A 26,921-nucleotide genomic window follows, 5' to 3' on the forward strand; every position below is an offset into this window, starting at 1 on the left:
TTTGGTATACTGGTCTATTAGTTCGACAATCAGGTCTGTGGGGCGCTCGAGTGTGACAGTGGCCCAATATTGAACTGTATGGAAACCGGATGGGAAGCATATTTCTTGTCAAAGTTCCGGTTGACCAAATCTGAGCACAAGAACGAACGATTGCCGTGTTATACACTAAGCACAGCTTATCGTCTTCTTTATTGCGCCTACAATCCAAGAACAAGTAATGTAAACTGTGTTACGTCTTGCACCATTAGACGGAGGCTAGCAGCTGACAGAGCAGGGAATTAGCGAACCATGCATAAATTGCCATTAAGAGCACAACACCAACACTGATGCCGTGTGTGGAAATCGTGTACTGCTGATGAACGACATCGCAAAGTGTTCAGCTCTGAATCGCGGTTCTGCTCTACTTCGGATGCAATCATCGGTGTTTATCGCAGGGCCCTGGAAAGGGATCACATTGTTACCGCGTTTTTGAGGGGCAGACGGTTTTGTTCCTGGTGTCATGGTATAGGTGCTGTTGGGTATGCCTACAGGTCGCGGCTGGTATGCCACAACGATACTTCACGGACATACTGAGTCTTCATGCAACAGTGTCGTGGTGTCATTTTTCTATAGGACAATGTGCGTCCACATAAAACAGTTGACTCTTTGAAGTGTCGGCGCTATGGCACGTTTCTGTGGTCAGCAAGAACTCCAGATGCGTTCCAGATAGAACATGTGTGGGACTAACTTTGTCTCAGATCCAATATCCATTTTATAAAGGACCAGTTACAACTACTGTGCGTCAGACGCATCAGGAGAGGATATGACGGATTTATGACACCCTTCCCAACCGAGTAAATGTATACATCCAGGCCAGAGGGGGTGGAACGTCATACTGATAAGTTGACTGCCAGATTCTTTGGAAATTTGACTCAGTTTTGTAAGCGTCACACACTCTCTCAAACGGTGAAATTTCATTTCGTATCTCTTCCTCTTGTGGGTGCGTCAGTTTTCTTGTTATGCAGTGTACATCCCAATAGCGATTTAGAATTTCATTGCTGCTAACATGTGGTTTCAGCCAACTTCCTGTGCGTATAAGTACGATTAAAGTTTATAAGCGACTCTATTCCTGGGAGCTTTCGACGAGAGTGCTTGGAATAACCCAATACAGTATTTACAATCTCTTCCTTCCATCTGATATTTTACAATGTATCTGACATGATGAATGTTTTCTCTATAATTAACAGAGCTGGAAGAGAACATCCCTTAAAAACTGGAATGTGTAGGCCACACGTACTCTGCTACCCTTGTAGCCGCTTCATGCGTATCTACATGCCTAGCAAATTAGGAGGAGTCCTTCAGGACGGACGTGCTGTTATTCTTTTCTTGGATTCTGAAAGACAAACATCGGTAGATATCCAACGTGTATGAAGCTGGATGTCTGTAAAAAATCACCGTTATGGAATGGTGCACCAAGTTACGTGCTGGTCACGATTCTACACAAGACGCCGGTCGATCTGGGAGGCCAATTCCATCCATCACGGACCAACTCAAGATGGAGACGCTCGAGCACCCGCCCTGCAGTCTTGAATTCTCCCCATGCGATTATGACGCCTTCTATCCCTTGAAAAGTGCGAGAGGGGTCGACGTTTCACTTCGGACGATGACGTGTAGCAGGTAGTTACGGGATTCTTCACACAGCAGGAAATTACCAAATTGTATCTTCAATCTGATACGTTGGTGGGATGATTTCCTCAACACTCACGGTGATTTTGTCTGACTGGCCTGCCGATTCTGGACTGTGCGGCATCCGAGGCATTTGCCTCTCTCTCTCATACTTCGTGCTCGTTTATTAGGCGGCCGCTGTTTGGCGGAGCAGGAGACAGCCGATGAGCGCTCCTGTTTGTCAGCTCCACCTTCAGAAGTATAGATCTGCGCTATAAGAAGTATGGCCCAAATTTCTTCACATGATCGATTTCTGGGGCTCTTATGTTGCAAATGTAAATTTTCTTCTTATCTTTTCTCCTTAAAATATGAGGTCAAGTAGCTGATTTTTCCTTGTAAGGTGAATGCGTACCAGCCTGGTCGAGCGTGTCTAAAGACCCTGCAGAATCACAGATGAGACGTGTGGTATCTGTTAAGGAAGTGTGCAGAGCTACAGTACTGACGTAAAAACATTATTGGAAATTTCTGTAATTTATTTGTTGTGTTTGATGATATCATTATCACCGTATTAAGAAATTGCCCCTTTCTTCTGACACGATTGGCCTCGTTCTTTTTTTAAGTTCGTATTGGCTCATATTTTGCTGTTGGAGAATCTCAACTATTCTTTAGAATGAAAACATTTTCATTTTTAGCATTTTACAGTTTAGTTTGTAATGTTATTTAATCCTATCAGTATCTGTGTCCTTCAGTAGCACTTTTGGGTGATATTTTATTTGTAACCCGTGGTTTAGATGATTGAAATGGCTCTGAGCACTATGGGACTTAACATCTATGGTCATCAGTCCCGTAGAACTTAGAACTACTTAAACCTAACTAACCTAAGGACATCACACAACACCCAGTCATCACGAGGCAGAGAAAATCCCTGACCCCTCCGGGAATCGAACTCGGGAACCCGGGCGCGGGAAGCGAGAACGCTACTGCACGACCACAAACTGCGGACCGTGGTTTAGAAACATTTAATTTTCTTACAGAAACATATTTGCTAGGACGTTTCAGATATGCCTTTAACTATGTTATAGAATACCTTATATTTTATTTTATTAACAACAAGTGTGTTGTGTAGATCTTTGGCGGCCGGAGTGGCCGTGCGGTTCTAGGCGCAACAGTCTGGAACCGATCGACCGCTACGGTAGCAGGTTCTAATCCTGCCTCGGGCATGGATGTGTGTGATGTCCTTATGTTAGTTAGGTTTATTTAGTTCTAAGTTCTAGGCGACTGATGACTTCAGAAGTTAAGTCGCGTAGTGCTCAGAGCCATTTATGTAGATCTTTCGAGAGTTTCTAATTCGTCAAATATCATTTATTACCTTCATAGGTTTCAAATGCTGGGTTTTCAAATTGCGTCATGCATCCTGTTAGTGAACGTCCGTAGCTGAGCACCATCATCTGAGAAAAAAATAACTATACAAATGGTGCCTCCCGGCCAACAATGCATCACGATGATTTCTTTTTTGCTACCAAATTCTCCGCGCAAGACCTGGACCATACCTCTTCGATGAGTACTAACTGACGGTAGGACTTTCCGACCTTCTCTGAAACAATACATTTTACATTTCCATTTCCCTTCGTTACAACAACATTTAACAGAGACTCTTCGTTATCTAACTGGTAACAGGAGTTCCCCAAGACTGTTTTATCTCCATCCCTGTTTACATTGCCTGCTACTGTTATGCTGAAAATCCCTTCTCCTGTGGACATACTCTTGTAAGTCGATGACGTAGCTTTCAGTCGTACAACTGTTCTGAAATCCCAATGATTCCGTCAACTACATCTCGACCAGATTATCTTCTGGTGCAACCAGTACCTCCTCAGGATAAGCAAAGGCACACTAAAACACTTAAATTTTTCCATCGTATAGCTTCTGTCTCACCATTTACAACCATCCTTTCCAAGTAAATGATACAGTAAAATACCATGAACTAAACCAAAAACTTACATCGACACTCGGCCTACAATCATAAAACTTTGTGTAATTTATCAATTATTTAAAGTGTTTCACATTTTATCTGGTTTTAAATCACTCTGGCAGAAGAATAGTTGATACCGGTGACAACTTAGCATTTGTTCGAGTGGGGCGAGGGCGATGAAATGAAGGAAAGAAAATTCTACTCCAAATCGTGCAGAAAATTACGACTATTAAGTTTGACCGTCAATGAAACCTCACAGACAACACATCCGAATTGAGCGCCCCAGTGTGTGTGACTTTTCCCCACCAACACTACAGTGTTTAAAGGGCTACACTGCGACGTGACAATGGAGGAGTCTAAGTGCAATTCCCATTTCGATACTGAGCCAAATAAGGTCTCCAAGGTCCGTCCCCGGTAGCTGAGTGGTCACTGAGACAGAATGTCAATCCCAAGGGCCCAGGTTAGATTCCCGGCAGGATCGGAGATTTTCTCCGCTCAGGGACTGGGTGTTGTGTTGTCCTAATAATCATCATTTCATCGCCATCGACTCGCAAGGCGCCGAAGTGGCGTCAAATCGAAAGATTTGCACCCGGCGAACAGTCTATCCGACGGAAGGTCCTAGTCACACGACATTTCCATTTAGGTCTCCAAGCACACAGTGACTCGAACGCCGGTACTATTATTTGGTTATTTTAGACAACCATATCCACAATACATTACCTTGTCGTTCATTGAGTCCTGAATAGAAAAATGAACCTAAGCTGTCCCATTAAGAACGGTACAACTGGAGAAAAAGCCTCATAAATATCAAACAGTTCTTTACTGGTAGTTAACATTTTTTACATTATAAAGATACCACTTCCTACTTCACATCCATTTTACAGCTCTTTTCCTACTTGTAAAATCTATTACGTGGTTGCCTTCTGCTGTGGCCTAGCGGCTCTAGGCGCTTCACTTCCGGGCCACACTGCTACTACGGTCGCAGGTTCGAATCCTGCCTCGGGCATGGATGTCTGTGATGTCCTTAGGTTAGTTAGGTTTAATTAGTTCTAAGTTCTAGGGGACTGATGACCTTAGAAGTTAAGTCCCATAGTGCTCTGAGCAATTTTTTGCTGGGGTATTCAGAAAATAAATGAAAACCATGTAAAAACATAACACAAAATTCACTTTGACTCTCTTGTGCCATTGCCCAGGAGTAAAACATTCAAATGTGCTCAATGTGGTGACCGTGGACACAGATACACTGGTGCACTCGTTGATTGAAAGAACTGTTTGCTGCTTCCAGTGTTGCCTGCTGAAGAGAATTATAAGCATGCACGATACGTTCCTGCACGTGCTCTGGAGTTTATGGAATATCGCGATAGACAAGGTCTTTAATGTATCCCCAAAGAAAACCGTCCAGAGGATTTAAATAAGGAGACCTAGCAGACTAACCAACTGTTCCTTCTCAACCAATCCATCTGGCAGGATACCTTCGGTACAGAACACGACGTTGACTCAAGGCATTACGTGCTGGACATCCATTGTTTTGATACCACATAAGCTTTCCGGTTCTTAGCGGCACTTCATCCAGAAGAGGAGGAAGAATTCGTCTGAGGAAGTTGGTATACGCTGTGACGTTTAGACTACCATTGATGAAATGAGGTCCAATAATTGTAGTACCAAGCATTCTACACAATACTTTCCATTGACGCTGATGTTCCACCTGTCTAAGCCATCGTGGGTTGTCGCTTTAACAATAATGCACATTCCTTGTATTTACGTGTCCCTTGTTCATCGGTAAATAGAACATTAGTGAAGAAGTTAGGGTTGGCGAGGATTTACTGCTGTGCCTACTGACAGAACTGTGCACGATTCTAGAAACCATTCCCATGCAATTCTTGATGTAGATGTACATGATAAGAATATAACCGGTGACATGTAAGAATACCATGTACACAGGTTTTAGGAATGGCAATCGCTTGTTCAAGCTGTCGTGCGCTCACGTGTGGATTCATAGCAACGAAAGGGAGAACAATAACTTCGGCAGCTTCGTCTGTGCGAGTGGTACGACGGTTGCTTTGTCGTGGGTTGAAACTTCCCGTTTCCTGAAGCTTTGCAACAAGACGAGGAAACATTCGTCGGGAACCTTAAACGACAACTACAACAATAAAAGAAACATTATGTCGATGCAGTTTGTAGGAAAGACAAGACTTTACTGTATGCCTACTCTACACGACAGTATTTAAAAGGACTAAACTTCTGTACTAAGTGTACCCTTACATAAGAAAACTGTATTTGAAATTACTGTTCTGCAAACTTACATTCCCTATAAATGAGTAGCATTTCTACCTTCTCTTCGTTGGTGTACATTCTAAAAATGGTGAAAATGGCTCTTAGAACTAAGGGACTTAACATCTGAGGTCATCAATCCCCTGGACTTAGAACTACTTAAACCTAACCAACCTAAGGACATCATATACATCCATGGCCGAGGCAGGATTCGAACCTGCGAACGTAGCGGTCACGCGGTTCCAGACGGAAGCGTCTAGAACCGCTCGGCCAGTCTTTCCGACTTGAATATTCTACTCACAAAACTCTTTAACTGACAATGTTTGACGGAATGACGTGTGTACATTCTACTTATGTTTACATTTGTCCTCTGTCAACGTCAGCACGTGGATGTGTTCCATTACCCCGAGTACCTGCACAAAGCTCTGGGAGTGTCAAAGTCAGTGTTGTGTTATGTAACTAACAATGTTGTGTTTCAATGAATACATTTTTGAATAGGCCTTTAGAAGAGGAAAACAATAACCGATTAAAAAATACAGGATACCATTTAAAAAAGTCATACCGCTGTTCATGTCTTTGTGAAAACAAAGCTACAATGAAGGCAATCATGCTGACTGATGTCCCCATGCCGACTAAAGAACATTTGCTTGAAATATTTTGTAATTTACATCTGGACAAATAGTTATTTAGGGTGGTCTAGATAAATGGGACACCCTGTATACGAGTATTCCATAAGTAGTAAATGAACTTGGTTTTTTTTTCTTTCTAAAATCCGGAAAGAATTCAGCTCTATTGTATCACTTATTATTTATAAAACATATGAATTTTATATAGTTTTAGTGTTAGTTAAACACTTCACATGTTTCAATATTCCTTGTTACTGTCCAAAACCTGAAGTGAGGAGTGATGGGAATGAAACAACAGTAAAAGTCAAAGAAACCTTACAGTTCATTTGTGTGTATGAATATTACCTACTTTGGATGTCGTCAAGGATTGAATTGAATCTAGAAGACTGTATAATATTATTTCGTGGTACTACATGATTCAATTTATGGTCGAAAGACCAGTGAAACGAGAACTTTTTTCCTGTGCAAAAACAATTGAAACTACCAACCGCTAGACTCAGAAAGGCGGACCCTCTGCTAGCGCCTGCACCCCCCCCCCCCCACGCACACACACACCCACCCAACCCCACTCAAACAAATTTATTGAGTCTTGTTGCACAGCCGGCCGGAGCGGCTGAGCGGTTCTAGGCGCTTCAGTCTGGAACCGCGAGACCACTACAATCGCAGGGTCGAATCCTGCTTCGGGCAGGGATGTGTGTGATGTCCTTAGGTTAGTTAGGTTTAAGTAGTTCTAAGTTCTAGGGGACTGATGATCTCAGATGTCAAGTCCCATAGTGCTCAGAGCCAGTTGAACCATTTTTAGGAACCAACTGCCCAAAAAGTATCCCCGGTCTTTGAACGTTATTACCACATTTGCTACTTTCAAAGCACAAATTATTTCGCTTGTTATTAACTCACAAGCTGGCTGTAAAGACACATGCCTATACCCACCTATCGATTTCTGCAAGCGTTTTTGGGGAGCATGCTTGAAAGACAATAGCGTCTCTTTTCTAGTCTGGTGTGGTCTGCGTGTGGCGCGGTGTAGTGTATGGTAATACGTGGTCTGGTTGTGAGAAGGGTGATCGCATTTACAATACGAGTCTGTTTATCATTCACAGGAGCATCGAGTGACATTATACTGAGTGCACTATCCGAAAATTACCTCGAGCAATTAAACAGAGAACCGACTCGTGGAGATAACATCTTGGACCTACTGATAACAAACAGACCCGAACTTTTCGACTCTGTATGTGCAGAACAGGGAATCAGGGATCATAAGGCCGTTGCAGCATCCCTGAATATGGAAGTTAACAGGAATATAAAAAAAGGGAGGAAGGTTTATTTGTTTAGCAAGAGTAATAGAAGGCAGATTTCAGACTACCTAACAGATCAAAACGAAAATTTCTGTTCCGACACTGACAATGTTGAGTGTTTATGGAAAAAGTTCAAGACAATCGTAAAATGCGTTTTAGACAGGTACGTGCAGAGTAAAACTGTGAGGGACGGGAAAAACCCACCGTGGTACAACAACAAAGTTAGGAAACTACTGCGAAAGCAGAGAGAGCTTCACTCCAAGTTTAAACGCAGCCAAAACCTCTCAGACAAACAGAAGCTAAACGATGTCAAAGTTAGCGTAAGGAGGGCTATGCGTGAAGCATTCAGTGAATTCGAAAGTAAAATTCTATGTACCGACTTGACAGAAAATCCTAGGAAGTTCTGGTCTTACGTTAAATCAGTAAGTGGCTCGAAACAGCATATCCAGACACTCCGGGATGATGATGGCATTGAAACAGAGGATGACACGCGTAAAGCTGAAATGCTAAACACCTTTTTCCAAAGCTGTTTCACAGAGGAAGACCGCACTGCAGTTCCTTCTCTAAATCCTCGCACAAACGAAAAAATGGCTGACATCGAAATAAGTGTCCAAGGAATAGAAAAGCAACTGGAATAAGTGTCCAAGGAATAGAGTACGCGAAAGAACTTGCCCCAATTCTAACAGCCGTGTACCGCAAGTCTGTAGAGGAACGGAGGGTTCCAAATGATTGGAAAAGAGCACAGGTAGTCCCAGTCTTCAAGAAGGGTCGTCGAGCAGATGCGCAAAACTATAGACCTATATCTCTGACGTCGATCTGTTGTAGAATTTTAGAACATGTTTTTTGCTCGGGTATCATGTCGTTTTTGGAAAACCAGAATCTACTATGTAGGAATCAACATGGATTCCGGAAACAGCGATCGTGTGAGACCCAACTCGCTTTATTTGTTCATGAGACCCAGAAAATATTAGATACAGGCTCCCAGGTAGACGCTATTTTTCTTGACTTCCGGAAGGCGTCCGATACAGTTCCGCACTGTCGCCTGATAAACAAAGTAAGAGCCTACGGAATATCAGACCAGCTGTGTGGCTGGATTGAAGTGTTTTTAGCAAACAGAACACAGCATGTTGTTATCAATGGAGAGACGTCTACAGACGTTAAAGTAACCTCTGGCGTGCCACAGGGGAGTGTTATGGGACCATTGCTTTTCACAATATATATATAAATGACCTGGTAGATAGTATCGGAAGTTCCATGCGGCTTTTCGCGGATGATGCTGTAGTATACAGAGAAGTTGCAGCATTAGAAAATTGTAGCGAAATGCAGGAAGATCTGCAGCGGATAGGCACTTGGTGCAGGGAGTGGCAACTGTCCCTTAACATAGACAAATGTAATGTATTGCGATTACATAGAAAGAAGGATCCGTTATTGTATGATTATATGATAGCGGAACAAACACTGGTAGCAGTTACTTCTGTGAAATATCTGGGAGTATGCGTGCGGAACGATTTGAAGTGGAATGATCATATAAAATTAATTGTTGGTAAGGCGGGTACCAGGTTGAGATTCATTGGGAGAGTGCTTAGAAAATGTAGTCCATCAACAAAGGAGGCGGCTTACCAAACACTCGTTCAACCTATACTTGAGTATTGCTCATCAGTGTGGGATCCGTACCAGATCGGGTTGACGGAGGAGATAGAGAAGATCCAAAGAAGAGCGGCGCGTTTCGTCACAGGGTTATTTGGTAACCGTGATAGCGTTACGGAGATGTTTAATAAACTCAAGTGGCAGACTCTGCAAGAGAGGCGCTCTGCATCGCGGTGTAGCTTGCTCGCCAGGTTTCGAGAGGGTGCGTTTCTGGATGAGGTATCGAATATATTGCTTCCCCCTACTTATACCTCCCGAGGAGATCACGAATGTAAAATTAGAGAGAATAGAGCGCGCACGGAGGCTTTCAGACAGTCGTTCTTCCCGCGAACCATACGCGACTGGAACAGGAAAGGGAGGTAATGACAGTGGCACGTAAAGTGCCCTCCGCCACACACCGTTGGGTGGCTTGCGGAGTATAAATGTAGATATAGATGTAGAATCAGGTAGTTAACGGGTATTTATTTTAATGACGACATTCCGAGGTAGTAGCGAAAATTTTGACCGGATGTTTTAAAGCGCGGTTTTTCTGTGGAGAAGTTCTCTTGGTGCCTGTGTGAAGAGGATAGACTTCGATGCGATTTACGAAACCGGTTTGCTATTAATCCATCCGAATGGAGTAAAACATTTAAATGCGCCAAACATCCTGCCAATGGGCGTTATCCATTGTTTTCGGCGTTCATAGATTTTACTTTGTTTCAAGTATTCAGGTGTGGAAACTTTCTGTGCCATATGTTCTGAGCACTTACGTTGGCTGTGTCATCGTGGCTTCAATGCATTTAGTTAATAATTATATACTTATCTACTAAACCAATTTCAAAGCAACCTGAATTTCCGTGCCATTACTTTCCTTCTCAAACGAAATTAAACTGACAATGAGTTCCACTTTCTAGTTAACACAACAGCATGCGATGTAGTATACATTACATTACCATCAGCAAAATTAGTTGCTCCTGAAAAGATTTTACGATTAACAACAGATCTTGAACAAACTACTGTGAACATTAAACGCCTGTCTTTTTACGCATCCATTACAGAACGGATTTTTACGGAGCTGGTATTGTTGTAGTCCTTCATCTGTTGGTTATCCGCTTTTTATGTAACTTTAGATGGTCAGCCGGATTGGCCGAGCGGTTCTAGGTGCTACAGTCTAGAACCGCGCGACCGCAATGGTCGCAGTTTCGAAACCTGCCTCGGGCATGGATGTGTGTGATGTCCTTATGTTCGTTAGGTTTAAGTAGTTCTAAGTTCTAGGGGACTGATGACCTCAGAAGTTAAGTCCCATAGTGCTCAGAGCCATTTGAACCATTTAATTTCAGATTTTTGCCACGACTGATCAGTTCCGCGTAAATCAGTGAACAACTTTCGTGCGAGGTAAGTCTATCCCACTCTTGATCATATCCCCTGAATATTGTAGTCAGATCTCGTAAATACAGAAATTCATGCGTCTTAAATTTGTATATGAGAGGGCATTTCAGTTCAAGCTTTATTTAGGACTTACTTTTGTAGGTAATTCGTTTTAGAGCTTGACAGGAAGGTTACGCATTCATTGCCTCTGTATGACTGAAAATATAGCGTTTTATTTATATAACCGGCCAGCCGGAGTGGCCGTGCGGTTCTGGGCGCTACAGTCTGGAGCCGCGTGACCGCTACGGTCGCTGGTTCGAATCCTGCTTCGGGCATGGATGTGTGTGATGTCCTTATGTTAGGTTTAAGTAGTTCTAATTTCTAGGGGACTTATGACCTCAGCAGTTGAGTCTCATAGTGCTCAGAGCCATTTGAACCATTTACATAACCGAAGATGGTCGAAAGGGCATTCTTGAAGCATTCTTATGAAATTAGAGTAATGCCGCAGAAGACATTGGTCAAATATGTTATCTAAAATCAAGATTTCAGTTACTTCTCTGACGTATGAATTACCAAAGATAAGATCAAGATGCAATCCTTTCAGCCAATCACCATGCTTCTCAGTATAATGCAAGGTCAGCTGACCCACGAGTTATCGTGGCTTGAGTTGTGTATATAAACTCTGCAGACCTTCCACACTACAACACACCTCAACATGCTCAGACAGACAGTCCTTGTCTTGGCCCTCGTCGCCTGTGTGCTGGGTGAGAACTCGTAGCGTGACAGAATGCCGTCCTAATATTCATTGTTTTAGTTTTAATAGAGTTAAACTTGCACTGACTTTTTGTAGCTACTTAAAACGGTCTAATTAATCTGGTACACAGTACTGAAAGTTGCATCTTGGGAGAAGTATTCTTGTGATGCAATCTACAAACAACATTCTTATAGCAACTTTCCTGTAATTGGGCGCAAATTTCTGCCGTCATAGCTCTTTTTCTTCTACTCTGCAAAGCTAATTTGAGCACAATTTGGATGGAGAGACAAGAAATTAGTGGCAGACCTACCTGTTTTGTCAGTTTTTGGAATGAGTTTGGACGGCTCAGTTGCGAGGAAACTGCGCAGGATAAGGAAATGTTAAAGTGTTAGTACGTGGGGAGACTACATTAAAGGGATAGCTGAATGTTGGTGTGTTTGTCTGCAGGTTCGGCGCTTCCAGTGCGTCGTCTGCCGCACAGTGGACCATCTCGGCGTTTCGCTCTCTCCAGGGGACGCATCTACGGGGGACACGACGCCGCCAGAGGTGAGCATCCATTTCTCCTTGCAATAAACCATTATTCAAGTAACCGCTATTTCCGTCTAGAGACGCCCATGTAACTTATTGTGCGTCAGCGAATCCAACACAGTAGTTGAACACGATCTCCAGATTAAAAAGAAGAACTTTGCATGAATAGAACTGGGCTGGCTGAGTAGTAAGCAGTATAAAAATTTAATTTAGAGAATAGCGATAAGAACAGCTATCGATCGCGAAATCCGTCTTTTACTACGGTTAGTCTAGATTTAAACTATTACATAGACATCATCAGGTCATATAAAAACGGGTGACATTAGTAAATTATTGTCAAAAATCAGGTGCCACAAGCATAATAATAAATGGATATCCAAATAACGAAATTATACTATTGTAACATTACGGCCGTTGGTAGGTAGACGTTCAATTTCATCTTGTATCATGTTCTTCTCTCAACATTCTGCATTATGGAAATCCAATCGGTGGGAAGCCTAACTGAGGAACGGCAAGCGATACTACTAATGGTGATTCGCTTCTTAAGTGGGGACGGCAAACTCGGCGATCTAGCAGAGGTGTCTTGACAACTCATGTTGATGTTCTTCGCAGGCGAGTTTCCGTACCAGGTGTCCCTGCAGCACGTGGTGCTGGGTCTTCGGTACCACAACTGTGGTGGCTCCGTCCTCTCCAGCAACGCCATCCTCACCGCCGGACACTGCGCCGTCAGCATTGGAAGCTACATCGTGAGTACGACCACTGTCACACTACACCTGCCATTTTGCCCCAGATGTGTAGACCAAGTTGGTGGGCTAGACTTGCAAGTTGAATATGTGAAACACAAGAAATGTATTATGACTGTGAGCGATTTTTTAAATTTGTCCACGTACAACGACCATCACCTCTTATTACGGATGATTTGGCTTGGTTATTCAAACATGGCTTAGGACACAACGCACACTATCATTGCTGCTATCTTACAAGTCCCATTAACTTGGAGGACGACTACCAGCTCAACATCATGTATTAGTGGATATTTCATAAACAAAAAGTAAATTCTGCAACAACATCCCAATGAAAGGGAAAAGTATTACGTGTCCCCAGAAAAATGTGGATGCTGTTTACTCTAAGAGAGTACGAATCTAACGATTTCCCGAAACAATGTCAGGAGCTACAGGACACAGTCTTAAAAGTATTTGTTATTGATGAGGTGTTAAGAAGCAAGAAACCAATATTTATTTGAAATCCAGCCCGGTAGTAGCGAAAACAGTTTGTACATTAACGTATAGCAAATGTAATAAAAACTATTTTATTATAACCAAACTACTAATAGTTTTAATGAGTAATACTGTATTGGGCGATCAAGCTTCTGACGTCTTCATGTAGTGAAGGAAAATTTATCTCTAGAGGAATGAGAAAATAGTAGAAAATTCCATTGGCACTTCATCAGTATCGTCACTTAGAAAATGAAAAGGTGAACTAAATTGTTGAAAAAAAATATTAAAGTGATTTTATTTGCATGTTCGACGTTGTTTTAAGTCTTCAGTTCTTGACTTTTGAAACAGTTAATCCAAGTGGTGGTGGTGGTGGTGGTTAGTGTTTAACGTCCCGTCGACAACGAGTTCATTAGAGACGGAGCTCATGCTCGGGTTAGGGAAGGATTGGGAAGGAAATCGGCCGTGCCCTTTCAAAGGAACCATCCCGGCATTTGCCTGAAGCGATTTAGGGAAATCACGGAAAACCTAAATCAGGATGGCTGGAGACGGGATTGAACCGTCGTCCTCCCGAATGCGAGTCCAGTGTGCTAACCACTGCGCCACCTCGCTCGGTAGTTAATCCAAGTGATAATGGAACATTAGAAACTTCTAACGAAGTTTTAAATGTAGTAAGTGGGCAAAATAAATCATATCTGTAGATGTTTTCCATCATTTCTAAGTTGTTTCAAAATTCATCTACATCTACATCTACATTCATACTCCGCAAGCCACCCAACGGTGTGTGGCGGAGGGCACTTTACGTGCCACTGTCATTACCTCCCTTTCCTGTTCGAGTCGCGTATGGTTCGCGGGAAGTACGACTGTCTGAAAGCCCCCGTGCGCGGTCTAATCTCTCTAATTTTACATTCGTGATCTCCTCGGGAGGTATAAGTAGGGGGAAGCAATATACTCGATACCTAATCCAGAAACGCACCCTCTCGAAACCTGGCGAGAAGCTACACCGCGATGCAGAGCGCCTCTCTTGCAGAGTCTGCCACTTGAGTTTGCTAAACATCTCCGTAACGCTATCACGGTTACCAAATAACCCTGTGACGAAACGCGCCGCTCTTCTTTGGATCTTCTCCATCTCCTCCGTCAACCCGATCTGGTACGGATCCCACACTGATGAGCAATACTCAAGTATAGGTCGAACGAGTGTTTTGTAAGCCACCTCCTTTGTTGATGGACTACATTTTCTAAGCACTCTCCCAATGAATCTCAACCTGGCACCTGCCTTACCAACAATTAATTTTATATGATCATTCCACTTCAAATCGTTCCGCACGCATACTCCCAGATATTTTACAGAAGTAACTGCTACCAGTGTTTGTTCCGCTATCATATAATCATACAATAAAGGATCCTTCCTTCTATGTATTCGCAATACATTACATTTGTCTATGTTAAGGGACAGTTGCCACTCCCTGCACCAAGTGCCTATCCGCTGCAGATCTTCCTGCATTTCGCTACAATTTTCTAATGCTGCAACTTCTCTGTATACTACAGCATCATCCGCGAAAAGCCGCATGGAACTTCCGACACTATCTACTAGGTCATTTATATATATTGTGAAAAGCAATGGTCCCATAACACTCCCCTGTGGCACGCCAGAGGTTACCTTAACGTCTGTAGATGTCTCTCCATTGATAACAACATGCTGTGTTCTGTTTGCTAAAAACTCTTCAATCCAGTCACACAGCTGGTCTGATATTCCGTATGCTCTTACTTTATCAGGCGACAGTGCGGAAGTGTATCGAACGCCTTCCGGAAGTCAAGAAAAATAGCATCGACCTGGGAGCCTGTATCTAATATTTTCTGGGTCTCATGAACAAATAAAGCGAGTTGGGTCTCACACGATCGCTGTTTCCGGAATCCATGTTGATTCCTACATAGTAGATTCTGGGTTTCCAAAAACGACATGATACTCGAGCAAAAAACATGTTCTAAAATTCTACAACAGATCGACGTCAGAGATATAGGTCTATAGTTTTGCGCATCTGCTCGACGACCCTTCTTGAAGACTGGGACTACCTGTGCTCTTTTCCAATCATTTGGAACCCTCCGTTCCTCTACAGACTTGCGGTACACGGCTGTTAGAAGGGGGGCAAGTTCTTTCGCGTACTCTGTGTAGAATCGAATTGGTATCCCGTCAGGTCCAGTGGACTTTCCTCTGTTGAGTGATTTCAGTTGCTTTTCTATTCCTTGGACACTTATTTCGATGTCAGCCATTTTTTCGTTTGTGCGAGGATTTAGAGAAGGAACTGCAGTGTGGTCTTCCTCTGTGAAACAGTTTTCAGTTTTGGAAAAAGGTGTTTAGTATTTCAGCTTTACGCGTGTCGTCCTCTGTTTCAATGCCATCATCATCCCGGAGTGTCTGGATATGCTGTTTCGAGCCACTTACTGATTTAACGTAAGACCAGAACTTCCTAGGATTTTCTGTCAAGTCGGTACATAGAATTTTACTTTCGAATTCACTGAACGCTTCTCGCATAGCCCTCCTTACGCTAACTTTGGGATCGCTTAGCTTCTGTTTGTCTGAGAGGTTTTGGCTGCGTTTAAACTTGGAGTGAAGCTCTCTTTGCTTTCGCAGTAGTTTCATAACTTTGTTGTTGTACCACGGTGGGTTTTTCCCGTCCCTCACAGTTCAGTTTTACTCGGCACGTACCTGTCTAAAACGCATTTTACGATTGCCTTGAACTTTTTCCATAAACACTCAACATTGTCAGTGTCGGAACAGAAATTTTCGTTTTGATCTGTTAGGTAGTCTGAAGTCTGCCTTCTATTACTCTTGCTAAACAGATAAACCTTCCTCCCTTTTTTTTTATATTCCTATTAACTTCCATATTCAGGGATGCTACAACGGCCTTATGATCACTGATTCCCTGTTCTGCACTTACGGAGTCGAAAAGTTCGGGTTTATTTGCTATCAGTAGGTCCAAGATGTTATCTCCACGAGTCGGTTCTCTGTTTAATTGCTCGAGGTAATTTTCGGATAGTGCACTCAGTATAATGTCACACGATGCTCTGTCCCTACCACCCGTCCTAAACATCTGAGTGTCCCAGTCTATATCTGGTAAATTGAAATCTCCACCTAAGACTATAACATGCTGAGGAAATTTATGTGAAATGTATTCCTAATTTTCTCTCAGTTGTTCTGCCACTAACGCTGCTGAGTCGGGAGGTCGGTAAAAGGAGCCAATTATTAACCCAGCTCGGTTGTTGAGTGTAACCTCCACCCATAATAATTCACAGGAACTATCCACTTCTACTTCACTACAGGATAAACTACTACTAACAGCGACGAACACTCCACCACCGGTTGCATGCAATCTGTCCTTCTTAAACACCATCTGTACCTTTGTAAAAATTTCGGCAGAATTTATCTCTGGCTTAAGCCAGCTCTCTGTACCTATAACGATTTCAGCTTCGGTGCTTTCTATCAGCGATTGAAGTTCCGGTACTTTACCAACGCAGCTTCGACAGTTTACAATTACAATACCGATTGCTGCTTGGTCCCCGCATGTCCTGACTTTGCTCCGCACCCTTTGAGGCTGTTGCCCTTTCTGTACTTGCCCGAGGCCATCTAACCTAAAAAACCGCCCAGTTCACGCCACACGACCCCTGCTACCCGTGTAGCCGCTTGCTGCGTGTAGTGGACTCCTGACCTATCCAGCGGAACCCGAAACACCACCACCCTATGGCGCAAGTCGAGGAATCTGCAGCCACATGGTCGCAGAACCGTCTCAGCCTCTGATTCAGACCCTCCACTCGGCTCTGTACCAAAGGTCCGCAGTCAGTCCTGTCGACGATGCTGCAGATGGTGAGCTCTGCTTTCATCCCGCTAGCGAGACTGGCAGTCTTAACCAAATCAGATAGCCGCCGGAAGCCAGAGAGGATTTCCTCCGATCCATAGCGACACACATCATTGGTGCCGACATGAGCGACCACCTGCAGATGGGTGCACCCTGTACCCTTCATGGCATCCGGAAGGACCCTTTCCACATCTGGAATGACTCCCCCCGGTATGCACACGGAGTGCACATTGGTTTTCTTCCCCTCTTCATGGAGCTATGTTCAGTCTTTGCAACTAAATGAAAGGCAGTTTGTTTTTTGCCACGTGGTTTGCTTCTTTATTTAAGAGGCTTCTTCAGAGGGCTGCAGTACTTGTTTGTTTCTAAATATTTAGTAAATGCATTATGGGACAGTTCCAGATATGCAAGAATGTTAGGTTTTATCATGTGTTTCTCTTGTGTTTAAGAGTGAAGACAACTTTTCCGGCACAAGTTTGGTGAGGTTAAGTTATCGTTTGGTGTTATTTACGATTTCCAATGTTTCTAGCTCATATGTGTGATTGTGAACAAGTGTATACTCGGTTTGCGTATTCCAGATGTACGATTCCCGGCGATTTTCACCCTCAGTTATTACAATACCTCACTTGCACTATTCATAATCCATAATTCAACCTCAGAAAACTTGTGCTGCAAAAGTGGTTTCAACCTGAAACAAGACAGTAACATGATAAAACGTAACATAGGGACATATTACAGGTCACTAAAGACGCTTCATCCGTAAAAGAAGTGAAATGCGTACGAAAAACAAACTGCCTTGCATTCAGTTGTGTAGACGAAACATACCTCCCTGGATATTAGTTGTCTCTTAAAACACGTGACAAACATCATTACATGGTTAGAATATTAGCACTTTCAATGGAAGCAAATTTAACCAGGTCGACCATGTAACATGTCGTTGACAGGCCGTCGCCGGAGACCACGATTTGAGCAGCAATGAGGGCAGCGAGCAAGAGGTCGGAGTCTCGGACCAGATCGTGCATCCCGACTATCCTGGGTGAGTACGTAAGCTTGGAACCTCTGGCAACATCCTTAATAGTACTGCGATATTTTCAGGATCTGTAAGTCGTGAGTCATGAGTTACTGATATACTATTTTTCACCAAATTCAGTTAGGTTAATTGTGACAACAATAAGTTATGGCTGTAATACAGTTAAAAATTGTTTTAACTACGGTAGCGAATGCATAGTACAGAATGCAAATGTGTGACACAATGTTATCCATAAGATTTTTTAGAATGTGTATACACAGACTGAAGTGACAAATGAAAAGTTTTTGGACATACGACGAAGGTTCGCTAGCGTGGTAAGCGTAGTTGTACAAAGCTACTGTGGCAGGGTGGCGTAGTGGTTAGCCCATCTGCCAAGTGAGCAAAAGACTCGGGTTCAAATTCCAGTTCTAGAACAAGGTTTCATTTGTTGCCTCGGCTTGCATAAGGACATCATAAGATATTTTTATTCTTAGAGGTCTCTCGAACCGCATAGTTTCGTTTGAGAATCTGTAGATGTAAGAAATCATGCTACTTAAACAACTGCACTGTCAGAGTAAATTTACTAATGTCAAAATTCGCAGAGGAATTCAGTTGAATATAACGTATTTCCTTTTAGTAGCGACTCCTATAATATGTTTTGTTCAGTATGATTCAACAGTTGTGACTTTTAATAATGCAGGTGGGGTAATACAGTGCTTACGGAAGTAAATTCTTTTTTTCCTCAGAGGTATAGCTTCAAATGACATCGCTGTCTTCCTGTTGGAGTCTTCTCTGTCCCTGGGAGAGTACGTCCAGGCCATCAGCTTGCCGAGCGCCGGGTCAATCCCTGCAGGTACGCCAACTCGAGACCGCACACTTTAATTTACTAGCAGACCGAAGGCTGTCTGTCCTAATCTCCAACATAAGTGGTAAACTATTCCCCACAATTGTCAAGTTAAACCTGACCTTTATCTGTACAGATATGTATACTAAATCTTCGTAAGTTAGGCAAGAGATATACGGGAAGGGAACTTCTTTTGTTATTAAGTCTCTGATAAGTGTTCAGTGTCATCCGTATGGCAAAACATTAACTGCGAGTAATTTGACACCTCGTGTAGTTGCTTTAGTGTGCTTTAAAGGGTATCATTTCATTGTTGTCACTTATCGGAATATTACGATTCGCAAAATAAATTTCTCAGTACTTTCGAAGCTTACGGGAAGGTGATGTATAAAGGAATAGTAACACATCTCTCTCCACATGTGTTGTTGCCAAAGTCGCATCTGGCATTCAGTGTGGAGTAAACGACAAATGTAACGTACTATTTTGGATAAGTGAATCACTTTCAGGGCTACACACACATAGGAACCCAGTAAATATATTCTTTGATGTAATATTAATATTGCAGAAAAGAGGAACTTAAGGTTTTACGTCTCTTAGATTCCTGAAGAGTTTGGGAGGAAACTGGATGCGAATTTTTCAAAGGAACTATTCGGACATTTGACACAAACGATTTACAGAAAAGGTGGGAAATCGAACATGGATGGGTTAAGGGATGGCATTGGGAGAAACTTTGAACCTTAGGTATCTTTCGGAACTGTTTCAGTTACGCAAAGTACTGTTAACATTGTGTCATTGGACCACTTACTCTACTGCAAAATACTTTTCCATTTTATATCAGGTGGATCCATTGCCGTCCTTTCTGGCTGGGGTGCAACGGAAACGGCCGACACACCTGACATTCTGCAAACTGTCGACGTCGCCATTATCGACTATGAAAGTTGCAGCCAAAATATCGACGACCTGAACTTGGGTTCCAACCCGCTTACAGAGACAATGGTCTGCTCGGGACCCATTGACGATGGCATCTCGATCTGCAGTGTAAGTGACAACTTGCAATTCATCCTTTTGTTAAACAAGGACTTCACATATTTATAGGTTATTTATTAATTTAGACCTATTTACCCTATAACTTGTAAACAATTACGATTCATCTTGTGATGGAAACAGTTGAGTATATACGATATATTCGCACCAAGACAACTATTTTGATAAATAATTCCCGATTACTTCAGAATGGCCAACAGGCCGAAGACCATGGTGAACTAAACATAATGTTCAGTTACTTATTCAAATTAAAAACAGGGAAAGGTGTTTGTTATCCTTAACTCATGATTTTTGGTTGGGTTATGTACGTTCCAAAAATACGGACATTTCTGAGATAATGTTGAATGAGTTAACAATAATTCCATTGCAAAATTGTAGCTAGAAGTATTGAGATATTTTTACCCACTGTCTGGTGTTTGATCGTGTTCAGGGTGACTCCGGCGGCCCCCTGGCGCAGAACGGTGAAGTGATCGGTGTGGTGTCCTGGGGAGTGGACCCGTGTGGATACCCAGGCGCTCCGTCCGTCTACACCAGAGTATCCGCTCACCTGGACTTCATCAACCAAAACGCGAAAAGAGTCATTTCACTTGTGTAAATGATATTTCGTCCAATAACTTACGTTGCTTGTAATACATTGTGTCCCCAGATGCATCTTCAGTTTGTATCAGTGCATTAACTACACCTGAATGTCTCAGATATCCGTAATAAATGTACTATTCTAAAACCGTATTCACCTTTCTTATGATTACCTAATTGTGTACCAACATAATAATTTGCGTATTCATGAAATTTAGATACGTTAAGCGGCGTACAAAATTTTAAACATATAACAGGAATGTTCCTCCACTTGGTGTATCAAACAAGATGTACTCTCCAAATAAATTCAAGCAATACAGCAGCCCAAAGTGATTATCGACTTAAGCTTACATTCAACAGCATGAATACAAAAATTATAGTTTAGTGTATATGGAAGTGACAATATATGGAAGTGACAACTAGAAAACTTAAAACAAGGTTCGAATAGGAAATTCTCAACAGTATGTAAGAAAGCGGTTATTCTGTTTTTGCAGAAATTTTCTATATATACCGTGTGAGTCACTAACAATTTCTACCTAAAATAACTCTGAAAGTATGATAGTAGCCGCAAAGTTTGTGGGACAAATGTTGCCTGCGACAATGGCGGTCATAATGTGACGTTGCTTTTTGTTACTGGGTGGGGTTGCGTCAGAGATATGGTGAATTTGTTTTAATGGGATGCTTCAGTTCGGTAGGTATTTTCTGACAGCAGATATCGAGACGTATCCAATGATGCACAACAGTAAGGTCTTTGAAGGTCAACGAAGGTCAAAAAGGTGGTATGAATGTCAATTTACAGAAGTGATTAGCATTGGTATAAATCCAGTGCTACAATCTTCTTATCTTGAGTGGTATTCCTTATCACTTCGGCACCTATCGAAGCACATACACTGACAATTATCTCTCGGATATTGTGCAAATAGTAGATATTCGCCGAATATGGCGTATCCATACAATGAGCCATTGACATAAAAACACTATACGACGGTTTCGCGATAAAACACTAATAGGAACGGTAGGACTAGTATCGTCGAATCAAGCGAATGTGACTGATGTATTCAAGCCGATATGCTTCTCATTTACGGAGAAAGCCAACGAAGTTCATAGAGAGCCAGAGACTAATACACTGAAAGATTCCCTCCACGCATTCACCTAGCACGTAGTACATTTAAATATGTCTTATATATATGTACGTATATATATATATATATATATATATATATATATATATATATATATATATATATATATAATGTAGACTGGCAATGGCAAGGAAAGCGTTTCTGAAGAAGAAAATAAATTTGTTAATATCGAGTATAGATTTAAATGTCAGGAAGTCGTTTCTGAAAGTATTTGTATGGAGTGTAGCCATGTATGGAAGTGAAACGTGGACGATAAATAGTTTAGACAAGAAGAGGATAGAAGCTTTCGAAATGTGGTGCTACAGAAGAATGCTGAAGATTAGATGGGTAGATCACATAACTAACGATGAGGTATTGAATAGAATTGGGGAGAAGAGGAGCTTATGGCACAACTTGACTAGAAGAAGGGATCGGTTGGTAGGACATGTTCTGAGACATAGAGGTATCACCAATTTAGTATTGGAGGGCAGCGTGGAGGGTAAAAATTGTAGAGGGAGACCAAGAGATTAATACGCTAAGCAGATTCAGAAGGATGTAGGCTGCAGTAGGTACTGGGAGATGAAGAAGCTTGCATAGGATAGAGTAGCATGGAGAGCTGCACAAAACCAGTCTCAGGACTGAAGACCACAACAACAACACATCATAAATTGAGAACAAAAGGATCTTTAACGCATCGGAAACATATCCGGCAAAGGAAAGTTACTATTGTGGAAACGGAAATTGGTACTCTTGCCACTGTGGTTCGAGATTCTTGTGTTAGTACGCGTCAAATCGCAAGGGAATCTGGCATGAGCCAGAGTAGCGTTGTTAGTGTTTTGCAAAAAAATGGCTCTGAGCACTATGGGACTTAATTGCTATGGTCATCAGTCCCCTAGGACTTAGAACTACTTAAACCTAACTAACCTAAGGACATCACACACATCCATGCCCGAGGCAGGATTCGAACCTGCGACCGTAGCGGTCGCGCGGTACCAGACTGTAGCGCCTAGAACCGCTCGGCCACAACAGTGTTTTGGATCGCTATAAATATCAACCTTACCGTATCAGTCTCCATCAATAATTAACTGGTACGGATTGTATGTGTCGTATTGAATTCTGTCGATGGGCTCATCTTCAGATTCAGAGAGATGACACTTTTATTAATTTGATTTTGTTTATTGACGAGGCTACATTCGCGAACCATGGAAGTGTTAAGTTGCATAACATGCATTGTTGGGCAGTGTGCCATTGACATATAAACAGCATTCGACGGTTTCGCAATAGAACACGAACAGGAACAGTAAGACTAGTATAGTCGAATCAAGCTAACGTGACTGATGTATGGATATGCTTCTCATTTATGGAGAATGCCAACGAAGTTCAGTGAGAGCTAGAGACTTATACGCTGAAAGCTATCCTCAGGGCACTCACCCTTCACGTCGCACATTTAAATATGTCAATGATAAATTGATAACAAAAGGATCTTTAATGCATCGGGAAGTTGCACACCAAAAACCGCAGTCTGTGAATGTATGGTGTGGGATTCTGGAGGACAGGATTATAGGCCCCTATTTCATCGAAGAAAATCTTAATGGTAGGAAGTACACCACATTCCTGCAGCAAACATTAGGCCTGTTATTGGAAGAAATGCCTTTCGGAACAAGGAACAGATTGTGGAATCAACAAGATGGGTGTCCGGCACATTTTTCGCTGATGGCTAGAAATGAGTTGTAGAGACAATTCCCAAATCGTTGGATTGAATGCGGAGGAGGTGTGTCGTGGTCATCGGACGTTCGCCAGATTTGACACCTCTGGATTTTTTCTTGTGGGAATTCCTAACAGACATTGTTTATAAAGTCGTTCCAACTACACCTGAAGATATGCGAGAGAGAACTGTCAATGCATGTGCTTCGATAAGTGCCAATGGTCATACAAATGGTCATCACTTCAAATCGCGCGACCGCTGCGGTCGCAGGTTCGAATCCTGCCTCGGGCATGGATGTGTGTGATGTCATTAGATTCGTTAGGTTTATGTAGTTCTAAGTTATAGGGGACTGATGACCTCAGAAATTAAGTCCCATGGTACTCAGAGCCCGCCACTTCGAACCGATTCTGTAAATGGACGTTGATGCCACCTTTGTGACCTTACTGTCACACATCATTGGATTCATCTCGATAGCCCATATCAGAAATTTAGTACCAGACTATAGCATCCCATTAAAAAAAAAAAAAAAAAAAACGAAGTTGACCTTCATATCTGTGAAGCGACCCCACCTAGCAACAAAACACCAACGTCATATTATGATGTCCGTTGTCCCATGCAACTATTGTCCTATTAACTTTTCAGGTCCTATTATACAGGGTTATTACAAATGATTGAAGCGATTTCACAGCTCTATAATAACTTTATTATTTGAGATATTTTCACAATGCTTTGCACACACATACAAAAACTCAAAAAGGTTTTTTAGGCATTCACAAATGTTCGATATGTGCCACTTTAGTGATTCGGCAGACATCAAGCCGATAATCAAGTTCCTCCCACACTCGGCGCAGCATGTCCCCATCAATGAGTTCGAAAGCATCGTTGATGCGAGCTCGCAGTTCTGGCACGTTTCTTGGTAGAGGAGGTTTAAACACTGAAACTTTCACATAACCCCACAGAAAGAAATCGCATGGGGTTAAGTCGGGAGAGCGTGGAGGCCATGACATGAATTGCTGATCATGATCTCCACCACGACCGATCCATCGGTTTTCCAATCTCCTGTTTAAGAAATGACGAACATCATGATGGAAGTGCGGTGGAGCACCATCCTGTTGAAAGATGAAGACGGCGCTGTCGGTCTTCAGTTGTGGCATGAGCCAATTTATCCAGCATGTCCAGATACACGCGTGAAACTTGCCCGCACGCGTTCAACCGTTTCCTCGCTCACTGCAGGCCGACCCGTTGATTTCCCCTTACAGAGGCATCCAGATGCTTTAAACTGTGCATACCATCGCCGAATGGAGTTAGCAGTTGGTGGATCTTTGTTGAACTTCGTCCTGAAGTGTCGTTGCACTGTTATGACTGACTGATGTGAGTGCATTTCAAGCACGACATACGCTTTCTCGGCTCCTGTCGCAATTTTGTCTCACTGCGCTCTCGAGCGCTCTGGCGGCAGAAACCTGAAGTGCGGCTTCAGGCGAACAAAACTTTATGAGTTTTTCTACGTATCTGTAGTGTGTCGTGACCATATGTCAATGAATGGAGCTACAGTGAATTTATGAAATCGCTTCAATCATTTGTAATAGCCCTGTACTTTCGGAGCTTTTCTTGGTGGCAATAGTTAGTGACTCACACTATACGAGTATAGAGAGAGACACAGAGAGAGAGAGAGAAAGAGAGAGAGAGAGAGAGAGAGAGAGAGAGAGAGAGAGAGAATGAGAGAGAGATGGAGAAAGAAGTAACATACAACGAAACATCAGAATAGATAAACACTGTGAATTGCCCATTCCAAAAGGTATAGAACGTATATCTCAGGAACTGTAGCAGAGAGGATGCATACGATGAATGGCCAACTACGTAAAGAACTACTCATGAGAGGTCTAAAAAGTCGTTACTAAGAGAGCAATTCATCTTTCTATATGAGAGAGTTTCAAATAGCTGTTAGTCGCTAACTTTTAGCATCTCCCAGCAAGATCGAGGCCATCCAAGTAATACTGACAACCAGATATCTACCTTGTGCAGGTGGTATTTGCTACCATGAGGTTATGGCCGAGCCTTCAACATACGCTTATCAAGTAAATTTAAGTACAGGTGTTGTGCAATAGATAACTTAATGGACGGAACTTATTAAACAGCAGTAACTCACAAAGATGATAAGGTAGGGAAATTATAAAACTGCTGAATAAAGATAGAAATACAAGAAAGACTCGCACAGGCATTTACTGTCTTGATTGAGTACATGATGTGCATGCAATTTCTAACAAACGCACTTAAATTACAAATGTGAAAGTCCTAACACGTATAAAAAATTCTGGCGTCTGTGCTATACATCAGTTGGCAAATGCTGTGGTTGCTGACCAGAGAATGGCAGTGAATGGCAATGATGGTAGCCTTCACTGGAGGCAGCTTTCCCTCAGAGCCTGGCTATACCTCTCTTGAACTGTGGCGTGAAAGGTGTTCTGACCAGACTTCTGCCACAAGACAAAGGCTAAGACTGAACCAAGACGGACGCTCTACTCTGCCAGAGAGTGACTTGTGTGTGATTGTCACCACCTATGATAATAATTCTTCTATGTGTTGACCAATCAGAGCTCTTCTAATAAGGTTGCAGTGTCCGTTCCACACGCAGTTTTAATATAATTAACCACATGTAGGGGTTGTTAGTGCTGGAGCTCAGAAACAAGCCTGCTGATGTCTGCAACTGCCACACTCATAACAACAAATGAGCCGGATTGTCTCCTCACGCTCAGCCTCACAGATCTTATCCCTGAACCATTCCATGCCCAAATGTTGCCAGTATACAGGCTTCCTGTAGGGTGTAGTGATTTGTGATACTACATGCTCTGCTGCTGCTAGTTTGTGAAGCACCTCCATGGCACTGCTGGGCACATCATGTTAAAAAAAGTCTTTCATTGCTCACTGCCTGCCATTCAGGATGTAAACTCAGACGCTGCTGTCCAGTAGAGCTCGCTGCACAAACAACGTAACCGGCGCAGTGGCCTCTACCTGGCTTCTCTTCCTTCCCTTGCAATAATAGCACATTTCTTCTGAAAGGGAGTATAGCCCCAATGGCCCAAGACTGGCTCTCTGTACCCTGTTCCTCTTGCATCCACTCAACATTCATTCATCAGGATTCAATATGGACCGTTAGTATTGAGATCTGAGAGTCACTGATAGTAAATTTAACGATACTCATATTGTCACTTGTAACCTGCAACTAATTTAAATTCGACGAGTTTACAAATTTCATGGAGTTTGTTTATAATACATGGCAGTTGAGAGAAAACTGATAATGTATCATTAGTCCTTGCAGTGCAACTACGCCGGAAGGGGTGGCCGAGCGGTTCTAGGCTCTACAGTCTGGAACCGCACGACCGCTACGGTCGCAGGTTCGAATCCTGCCTCGGGCATGGGTGTGTGTGATGTGCTTAGGTTACTTAGGTTTAAGTAGTTCTAAGTTCTAGGGGACTGATAACCTCAGA

At 42.6% G+C, this 26,921-nt stretch overlaps 2 protein-coding genes across 3 annotated transcripts in view; both read left to right on the forward strand.

Moving 5' to 3' along the window:
• The window catches only part of LOC126235530 (trypsin-1-like), a 204,599-nt gene that overhangs the window by 35,249 nt on the left and 142,429 nt on the right, over nt 1-26,921 (forward strand). The gene's annotated exons all lie outside the window — the stretch shown is intronic.
• The window catches only part of LOC126237401 (trypsin-1-like), a 55,412-nt gene continuing 39,982 nt past the window's right edge, over nt 11,492-26,921 (forward strand). Inside the window, exons 1-7 of one of the 2 annotated variants that reach the window (XM_049947492.1) lie at nt 11,492-11,560; nt 11,998-12,096; nt 12,691-12,824; nt 18,088-18,179; nt 18,899-19,005; nt 19,832-20,031; nt 20,468-20,766. In XM_049947492.1, coding sequence (XP_049803449.1) covers nt 11,512-11,560; nt 11,998-12,096; nt 12,691-12,824; nt 18,088-18,179; nt 18,899-19,005; nt 19,832-20,031; nt 20,468-20,632 — 846 coding nt within the window. In that variant the 5' untranslated portion in view covers nt 11,492-11,511 and the 3' untranslated portion in view covers nt 20,633-20,766. Of the gene's footprint in view, nt 11,561-11,997; nt 12,097-12,690; nt 12,825-18,087; nt 18,180-18,898; nt 19,006-19,831; nt 20,032-20,467; nt 20,767-26,921 lie in introns of those variants that run through there. The other variant, XM_049947493.1, reaches the window with a different exon arrangement.

Source organism: Schistocerca nitens, chromosome 2 (genome assembly GCF_023898315.1).
Source record: "Schistocerca nitens isolate TAMUIC-IGC-003100 chromosome 2, iqSchNite1.1, whole genome shotgun sequence".
Lineage (NCBI taxonomy): Eukaryota > Metazoa > Arthropoda > Insecta > Orthoptera > Acrididae > Schistocerca > Schistocerca nitens.